This window comes from Triticum aestivum, chromosome 3D (genome assembly GCF_018294505.1).
Source record: "Triticum aestivum cultivar Chinese Spring chromosome 3D, IWGSC CS RefSeq v2.1, whole genome shotgun sequence".
In the NCBI taxonomy this organism is placed as follows: Eukaryota; Viridiplantae; Streptophyta; class Magnoliopsida; order Poales; family Poaceae; genus Triticum; species Triticum aestivum.
The window spans coordinates 555,145,979-555,155,962 of NC_057802.1; the positions used below are offsets into that span (position 1 = coordinate 555,145,979).

General features: G+C 44.4%; 1 protein-coding gene across 1 annotated transcript; it reads right to left on the bottom strand.

Moving 5' to 3' along the window:
* Positions 1-3,211: 3,211 nt before the first annotated feature.
* LOC123076494 (UPF0481 protein At3g47200-like) lies at positions 3,212-5,400 on the bottom strand. Its single transcript, XM_044498707.1, has 3 exons — positions 5,345-5,400; positions 4,798-4,902; positions 3,212-4,647 (listed from the first exon to the last, which is right to left on the bottom strand). The coding sequence occupies exons 1-3, from the start codon at positions 5,355-5,357 to the stop codon at positions 3,212-3,214; spliced, it is 1,554 nt and encodes a 517-aa protein (XP_044354642.1). The 5' UTR covers positions 5,358-5,400.
* Between the last annotated feature and the right edge of the window lie 4,584 nt (positions 5,401-9,984).

Genomic DNA, 9,984 nt, shown 5'->3' on the forward strand with positions numbered 1-9,984 from the left:
TCGGGGTGGACTTGCAACTAGGGCAAAAAAAGGTCGGGGCCCACTTGCGAGTCGAGGGTGGATTTGCAACTAGGGAAAAAAGCCAAGCCCTGAGTTGCGAGTCGAAGGTGGACTTGCAACTAGGACAAAAAAGGAAGGGCCCCAGTTACGAGTCGATGATGGACTTGGAATTGAGACAACAAAAGGACGGACCCCAGTTGTGAGTCGAAGGTGGACTTGCAATTGGGACAAAAATGATGAGCCCAGTTGCGAGTTGAGGATGGATTTGCAACTAAGACAAAAAATGGTTGGGCCCTAGTTACGAGTTGAGAGTGGACTTGCTACCGAGACAAAAAAAAAAGGTTGAGCCCCAATTGCGAGTCGAGAGTGGACGTGCAACTGGGATAAAAACATGCTACAAGCCAAATTTCGTGTCGACGGTGGACTTGCAACTCGGACTACACAAATTTACGATACCGGTTGTGAGTCAATGATGGACTTGCGATCGGGACAACTACAAACTATGAGCCCTAGTTGCGAATCGAGAATGGAGTTGCAACTGGGATGAAAAATAAACTATAGTCCCAATTGCACTTCGATGACTTTTGACTCTGGTTTAATGAAGATTTTCAAGGAAAAAGAATTGATGACAAAAAAGGACACATGAATGGGTCGGATGGGAAGGGAAAAAAGAACAAAGCGAGTGAAGAAAACACGTAGATGTGTCTCGGCACAAAAACAAAATCGACAAAAGTTAAAGAAAAGAAAAATCAATAAAAAAAAGTTGAAAATTTGCACATAATGTGCCACTGGGCCTCTCGCGCAACACCATGCTTTTGACAAAAAAGATCTGGTCGGAATGCTTTGTCTATGCTTGCGCCTCGTTACGAGAGCTCCTGTTCGGCGCCTTATGAGTCCGAACAGCTCGCTGGCGCACATAGCCGCACCTTGTTGGGCCGGCCCATGAAGGAGGATCGCAGCGAGGTCGAAAATTGCAAAAAACTGCGTTTCCAGGATTCGAAATCAGGTCGGTGCCTTCTTCTCTGAATTTAGTTAACCACTAGAGGCAAGGGACATTCGTGACAGAAAACAGCGAGAACAGTATAAGAACAGCATGGCCGCGCTATTTATTTGCATAATACCGTCTGTTATATCACTTCGATTTTGGAATTATTCTGAAAAATGTCATGAATTTGAAAACACTCGTCATTTTTGAAGAAAAGTTCACAAACTCAAAAACGTTCATCAATTTTGAAAAAAGTTCATGAAAAAATTTCATCCATTTTGAAAAAAGACCATCGAATTTGAAGAAAAGTTCATTAAAGTGGGAAAAACTTCATAGAATTTGAAAAAAAAAGTTCACTGTATTTTAAAAAAGTTCATCAAAGTTGAATAAGAGTTCATCAAATTAAAAAAAGTTCATAAAATTTGAAAACAGTTCATAAAATTTGAAAAAAGTTCATCGAATCTGAAGCAAAAGTTCTTCTATTTTGTGAGATGTAGAAAAAAACTTCATCGAATTTGTAAAAAAGTTCATCGGATATAAAAAAAGTTCATCAAAGTTGAAAAAAGGTCCATCAAGTTTGAAAAAAGTTCATCGCATTTGAAAAAAGTTCATCGTATTTGAAAAAAGTTCATAAAATTTTGTTCAAATTTGAGAAAAAGTTCATCTATTTTAAATTAAATCACGAATTTTCCGAAAGTTTGTAGAACCAGGAGGACGAAAAAGGGAGAAAAGAAAAAGGAAACGAAGAGTACCAAGAAGAAAAGATGTGAATAGAGCGAAGTCGTCACGTGTGGTTGATTGGTGGAGTGGTTAGTGCGTAGTTCTGTGAGCCAGGACGTCTTCTGTTCGAGTCACCGCGGGCGCTCTTTTTTGCGTTTTGAAAACAAAGAAACAAATAGGCAGATGGGCCGGCCCAGCGCGGAGGGTGGGTGTGCGCCCGTTTGCGAGAACACCTGTAACGGGCGCTTAAGGCGCCGAATAGGAACCAACCCTCGTTACTGGCCACCGGCTGAAAAGGGTAATGTTTCTAATCGGTCGACCGGCCCAATGCTGGGCCGGTCGCTATATCCAAGACACAAACCCTGAAATGCTGTCGACCCCGTATATAGAGCGGCGAACGACGGTTTTGCGGGCCGCTTGTAAAAAAACACGGGTCGGCCTCAATATAGCGAACCTATTGGCGCCGCCAAAAACATAAAAACAGTATATCGGCCGGAATTATCTGGGCCGGCGAGGATATAGCACATATGCTAAAGTTGCTACAAGCGAGACCGTTATCCAATGATGGGCAAACCGAACCCTGCCGCCATGAAGCCGTCTGTTGCGCGGAGTTGGGCCCATTGGTTGGGTCTTTGTGGAGTTCGGGCCATCTGACGGCAATCTCTGTTCGCCGCCTTCTACACCAGTTAACGTGCATTTTGTTAACTGACACCTGAAGCGTACGGAAATGGGCCGGCCCATCTAGGTTTCAGCGAGAGGGAGCTATTCACGGTTTTGGCTGGGTTTTTTCGTTTAGGTTTCTTCTCGAGCGGTTTTTTTCCGGTTTTTCTCTTTTTTCCGTTTCTCTCTTTACTCTTTTTTATTTTTATTTTTTGTTTATTTTTCCTTTTAAAAAATGCACAACCTTTTAAAATTCGATGATTTTTTTGAAACAAAGGAGCTTCTTTTCAAATCAATATTTTTTCAAGTTCGGTGAACTTGTTTGAAAATTGATGAACTTTTTTAAAAATCGATGAACTTTTAAAAAAATTCAAACCATTTTTTAAGTTCAATGAACTTTTTCCAAAATCAATGAACCTCTTTTCAAACTCGTGAACTTTTTATCAAAATACATGAATAAAATTTGATTTCATGTTCTTTTATTTGATATTTTCCTTTTATTTTAAAGTCAAAGGTTGACCGGACAACCATTCAACCGTCAACCGGTCAACTATGACCGAGCGAACCAATATGTGATCTGGGCGAGCAACCACGTCGAGTTTTATTGGGCCGCCCCAGAATTCCGAGCGTTGGTTCTCTTAACCGGCGCTTAAGGCTTTTTTGTAATTATTAAAAAAAAATCATTTAGGGTGTAGATACAACCAGGAACCAATGTGCATTTCCAAGAACAGAATGGTTAACATAGTTGCAGCAGAAGTAGTAAGAGCGTTCAACAGAAACCAACAAATAATGCACATGTGAAAACACTTAGCATACAACCCCAACGTCCGGTGCAGTTTTGCTTAATTACTTGGATGGCTTGTAGTACCCAACGACAGTGTAGAAGGTCTGCAGCACAGTCATGGCGAGCAAGATCGCCGCGGCGAAAACCGACGCTGTCACCCATGGGTTGGTGAAATAGTTGCTCACTAGAGCGGCACGCCAACGGGGCCACTTTCCTCTCTGGTACCTGGAGACCTCCTCCAGCACGCCAGCAAGGTAGTTGCGGCCGGCAGAGGTGTGCACCCCCGCGCAGAGGCGGTTGAAGAACTGCATGGCGGCGTCGCCCCTCTCGCCGTTCATGTAGTTCACGAGCACCCCGCTCCGGTGAAGGAGGCGCAGGTCCTCGCTCGTCTTGACGAGGCAGTCCATGAAGATTGCGTATTCGGTGATGCGGCCCGGCGTTGCCGGGTAGGTCTGCTCGAACGCGATTAGGTTGCGGAACAGGGGTTCGCTGTAGTCGAATAGCTGGAGCGGTGGGATCTCTAGATTGCCTTGGTGGAACCTCACGTCGAGGAAGCTCGCGGCACCATGCTTACGTGCACAGAGCCGAACACCGGCCTCCTCCAGCTCCTTGGCGCATGGCACCCACCACGTTTGCCCTGTTGGCAGTGCGGCGTTCTTGCAGGCGGAGTCCTGGTGCGAACACGACAGCGGGAGGTCGATGGATAGGTAGAATAGGTGGAGGAGGTGATGCACGTCGTGGCAAGCGATGGGAGCGGAGTGGAGCCGTGGAGGATGCAGGGAGCTGAAGAACTGGAGGCCGCCATTGACAAGGATGTCATCGCTCTCGTCAATGTTGCTCCTCAGGAGTTTTAACAGTTTCCGAACGACGAAGAAAGGAACCTGGTTGTTGAGCAGTAGTAGGTCACTCTTCACGGTTGCCCAGACCCAGCACCGACCGAGACGCTGGTTCCAATCATCGTCGTCCATGCCACCATTAGCTTCACGTCCGTACTTGAGCAGGCGGTGGAGGACGAAGCATCCGTCGAGCAGCATCTTGATCGCCAGCTCTTCATTGCTCGTGTTGTCACCGTTGGTATCCTCGTAGAAAGAAAGGCTGCTGTAGGAGGCACGAACTTGGGGCACGAGGCGCATCATCATGCTGGTGCACTTCCGTAGCAGCGGTGTGTGTACCTCCAGCGACCAGTCATCCGACTCCAAGGTTCCGCCTGGGTGGCGCTCAATGATGAGCTTGCGGACGCAGCGCCACTTGTAATGCTCGAGCCTGAGCATGCTGTCCGTTTTGCGCTTGCTGTCGAAGATCGGGCCGATGCAGACGACCTTGGGGCTGTAGGCGCCCCTGTTGCCCTCGGTGAGGTCCACAGGGACAACGCAGATGGTTGGCGGCTTCGCGGGCCGTTCAGGAATCGCCATCCTCACCTTCTCCTCCATCGTCCTGAGTTTCTCGAGTATCTGCTTCTGCTTCTGCTGCCGGTCTATGTGGTTGTCCTTTTTACCTACTGATTGATTCACGCGGATAGCCAGTCAAGGTCATGCATGAAATAGTTGCAAATGTGACACTAGGTATATGGAAAATTATATATGCATCCAATCAAGAAATAAAAAGATAAAGGAGTAATCCAAAGGGAAATTGAGAATGAAATTATTACCCAGCATTGGATCATCCATAATACATTGTGCATGCTCTGGTATCAACATTAGATCATCGTCATCTTCATCCACATCAAAAAGTTCATAGTCTGAAGAACTGCTGCCTACAAAGCATATACCATCAAACTTAATTTGGTGTCTTTAATAGTTTTGTCTTCACAACAAACTTTTGTACATTATTGAGCATACCAAATAAACATAAAAAAGGTGGCCCTCGCAGAGGCGATGGAAACATTTGTACATTATTTACGTGTGCTTTAAAAAATATGTGATATTTTTCCTCCCAAGTAAATATTGTTTGTTATACATCCACCGATGGATCATTTTCACATTAGCGACATGTGATATTGTGCCCATGAGCAATTGGCAGTCTAACTTGGGAAGCAGAAGTGGCCATAATATGAAAAGTCTACGAGGATTACATTCAAACTTAATGGAAACACTTCAAATCGAGCACCACCGCCCCCCCCCCCCCCCCCCCCCCCCCCCCCCCCCCCCCCCCCACCAACCCATAAACAGGCTGACACACAAGAGAGCGATAATTACCTTCACCAGCCATTTTTGTTGATCTTGGTATCAGCAAAGAGAGAGAACTATATTGGTGTGGCCCTGAAGAAATGGGGTATATGTCTGTTCCAGTTTCATTGCAGGAGCTAAGGAGCATACCTATATATATAGATGACAAGTTCATTTAGAATAAATTCCTTCCTTGCTGACAATAAAGTGCATACCTGTAAAAGGCTTTGGAATAGGTTATTATCCGTGCTGATTATCTAGTGCATGGTAGCTATAGACCATAGAATATACCCTCTCTGCTTAAAACTACATTGCGTATTATGTTCTGTAAAGACAAGCCTTTGTCCTATATTAGTATATATTTATTGTGACATAAAATTGATGTCACTAGATTCATATTTCCAAGTACTTGTTTGTGGTTATCACTTTGTATAACAAAAGTTACATGCTAAGAGTGTAACTGTTTGGTCAAAGACTTGTCCTAACGAAACATAATAGTACATGGTATATTTTGGAATGGAGGCGGTATTATTAACCATGTCGACATGAAAGGTCTTTCTCTGATGAAACGAAAAACAGTATGTTAGAACACCAGAAGGAAAACACGAAACGAGTCGAAATCTTGGTTCAATGTGCAGGTGGTTCTTCCTCTTCTTCTTCTTCTTCTTCTTCTTCTTCTTCTTCTTCTTCTTTGCGAATCAATGCGCACTGGTTCTAGGAAGCTTCCTGTTGCATTTGGAGAGGATTGGATCTGATTTCTTTCCGCGCATGGATGGCGTGTTACTCCCTTTTGGTTTGCATGTGCCTTAACTGAGACTTAATCTTCAGCTCATTAGGACATTGAGCTGATCCCTGCCGGAATCAAAGTTTGCTTCCACTCAAATAAAGGGAAAAGGGAAGCAGAACCAAAGTTTGCTTCCAATCAAAAAAGAGAAGGAACCAAAGTAGTTTCTGCTAGCATGATTCTTCCGGTTCACATAACTAGCTAGCAAGCTGAACCACTACTTTTCTACCGGCATGTACAATGATTGTTAGGACTGTCTTATCTTATATCCGCCACGTAATCTAGAGAAGACATACACTGGGTTATTCTTAGTCTTATTTCCAATAACTAGATATCCCCAAATATAGTATGTGGTGAGACAATTGTTGCTAAGAGATCATCTCTTAATTAAGAGAAGGCAAGCCTTTTCTTATGGTTTATCTCTCCTCCACCTCGGCATTTATTCTATGTGGCACTCCTAAGATAGCACCATTGTACATGCCCTACCACCAAATCTCTCGCACCTGTTTTGTGCGAAGTTCGGCGTGACTCTGTTATAGTACAGCTGTGTCAATATGTACCGAACTGCATTTTTCGTGAGGAGTGTGAATTTAGTGTACTACAATACCACTGCACCCTCTATCTAGACTGTCGTGAAATTGTCACGGCAGATGTCCTAGTGTGAGGACTTAGTCGTGAGGCCAACGCATCTATGTAGTAGCTTAAGAGGGGTTGAGTGGGACGAGAGACGCGAGGTTTTTACCCAGGTTCGGCCCCTCACGGTGGAGGCAAAAGCCTACATCCTGCTTCATTGATATTGATGATGATGATCATGATTACAGGGGTGCTCTATCTCAAGCGCTATTGACTTGTCTGTCTATCTAGACTTATCAAAAACCCTCCCCTCTTGGGGTGCCTTGGCCCTCCTTATATAAGTTGGAGGGGCGGGTTACATGACTAGTCCTAGTAGGATTAGGATTACTCTATTACAAGTGGAGTCCTAGTCTTGCTTCCTTTTTAGGAGAATATTCCTTATGCCTTTCATCTTAAGCCGGCCCACCATATCATGAGCCGGCCGTCTGGGCCTTGGGCCTTGTCGTCCGTCTGACTCGCCCGCCGGGTCACCAGCAAGTCACAATGTTCAGGCGGGTTATCCGTAAACCGCCAGGTCCGAGCGGGTTGCCAGTGAGTCGCCAATCTCCGGGCAGCTTACAAATGAAACGCCAAGTCCCAGCCGGGTCATACCTCCGGCCGGGTCATACCTCCGGCCGGGTCATACCGCGGGGTATGTCCCCGACATTAGCAACCAGTTTAGCTTGGATTTATCCATGGTAAACTTATCCTGCCAAGCAAACACAAGAACAAATTTGACAGGTTGTGCTCTGGGTTAACAGTTCTTGTAAGCCGGTACCTGATCATCCTTAAGTCCTTGTTATTTTTTCCTTCTGGAAAGTCCGGGTCAATAGACCAGCTTCATAATCAATTTGCTGACATTGGTTTCTCACAGAAATATTGTGAAGAATAATTCATTTGATTCAGCTGCCAATGCTTAACAAAATATTGATCTTCAAATACTCATCTGATTTTCAGCCGGCTTGAAGATGTAGAACTTGTCGGTTTGTCATTGCCAAAATTGCCGGTTTGTAAATATTGATGGCACCGAGTCATAATTGTTGCCGACGCCGGGTCATGATTGTTGGTGACGCCGGGTCATGATTGTTGCAGACACCGGGTCAATCTGGTTTACTCAAAACTGAGAATTTAAAGATTTTTCTCCCTTATATCCATATTACTTGTAGCATCTAAGTCTTGAGCAGAACAAAGTGATGATTTGAGACTTGCTTCAATATAAATACTGCCATTGTGAAGAAATCCATGTTGTTCATCTCAGTCACTAGTAAAAACTGAATACTCCATATATGTAGCCCCCAAGTGCCGGGTTGTCATGCTTGCAGCAACCTGGGACTTGTAATTGCCTGATGCCCATAAAAACTTCAACTAGTGTAGCCCCCAAGGGCCGGGTCATTATGCAAGAATGAGCAGTGACTTTGTAGATATGATCATGTAGACTTGAATAGTAACATGTAGCCCCCAAGAGCCGGCTTAGTAAGATAATACTGAGCTAGGACATTATATATACTTAATTTGAAAATAACATCAGATGATTTGGCCTCCATCATAGGGCTTGAACCCACATCCAGAAGGTTAAGAGCCTCGTGCTTTACCAACTGAGCAATGGACCTTTCAAAATAATGGATTTAACTTGTGTACCTTGAATTTTTTACAGGAGCAATTGGTAGCCCCCAAGGGCCGGCTCATTACAATGTGATGAGTCGGGTCTTCAATAAGGCGAGTAAAATTGACTTTGCATTAGCCCCCAAGTGCCATGGTGCATGCTGGCAGTGACATGGGACTTGCATATTTGATGTAATCTCAAATTGAATAATGTAGCCCCCAAGTGCCGGGTCGTAAGCCTGCAGCGAGTCGGGACTATTCCTTCCATTGTAGAATAAATCATATACATTGATAAAATAATTGCCATTGCGCTAAAGCGACTTTGAAAACCTCAATCATAATATTGGTTATTGATAACCATAATAAAAATCCATCCATGTTGGCTATTCAAAACTTGAATAATATAATCCGGTATGAAAACCTCAATCATTCAATATCATCATGACAATCCAGCCAAGTTTGGCTATGAAAAATGTGAATACCTTATCGGTTGACAAGTAAATCCGGAGTTTAAATACCCAGCGGCTCTTGGCCGATGGCGACTTAATGCGCATTCATGGTAAGCCGGAATTTTTATAACCCGGCGGCTTATAGCCTTTGAGAAAATCCAGAATGGATAACCCTTTTGAAACATCAATTTTGATGATGAGATTGCACTTAATCATTTATGGAAGTCATAGCTCTGCATGTTCTGCACAAAGTTTAAACAACATATGCCCTGTAAAATTAACTTATATTGTCGGCTTACATTGACATATCCAGTTAAGGTAACAATCCAATGATATATAAGCGAATAATTCCAATGGCGCAATTCAAAATATACTGGCGACTTAACGTCCAAAGCCAGGGCCGGTTTAATCACAACAAAATATCATACATGTGATATGTGACTAAACTGCCGGCTTACCATACCAAAGCAGTTACGGTGATAACCCAAAACTTAGAAGACAATACTTCCCAAGTACTTAATATCATCATATGCTGTCGGTTCATCATATACCTATGTTTGAGCTATGTTGTGCAACAGACTCTCTTTGGTCATTGTAACCAGGTCATTAAGCCTCCAAGTAGGTCAGAACTATACTCATATGAGGTTATAATACTGGCTTGATAGCCGAAATCGCAAGGTAATCAGAGTTGTGCTCTTATGAAAATATCATATTGGCTTGATAGCCGAATTACCAAGATAATTAGAGTTGTGCTCTTATGAAAATATCATATTGGCTTGATAGCCGAATTACCAAGGTAATCAGAGCTGTGCTCTTATGAAATTATCATATTGGCTTGATAGCCGAATTATCAGGATAGCAAACAATGTTATCTTGATCCCACATGGGCAAAGGCGCAGCTGGGCCCCAGGCTACCAGGGCTGGCCCGGGGTGTGCAAAAAAAAATTAAGCCTATATTTTAGAAAAATTTAGAAGTGGTGCGGGGCATAGGCACAACCCAGCCCAGCACTTGGCCCCCTCGTGACCAGATCAAACCAGGAGGGAACCCTGCGCATCGAGCAGGAAACCAGCCGTCGTTCGAGCAGGAGAGAAGCCAAGCAAGGGCCACCCGCCGGCCGCCTAGCCATCCCGTCCATCTGCTCGTCCGGCGAGGCGGCGACCCCGTCCATCTGCTCATCCGGCGACCTCGTCTGGCCTGCCGCACCCCACCGCTTGTCCCGCGA

Excerpts from the sequence above, each read along its gene's own strand:
- LOC123076494 (XM_044498707.1), bottom strand. Across the intron at positions 4,648-4,797 it reads TATGGATGATCCAATGCTGG|TAGGTAAAAAGGACAACCAC; the intron begins GTAATAATTTCA and ends TGAATCAATCAG.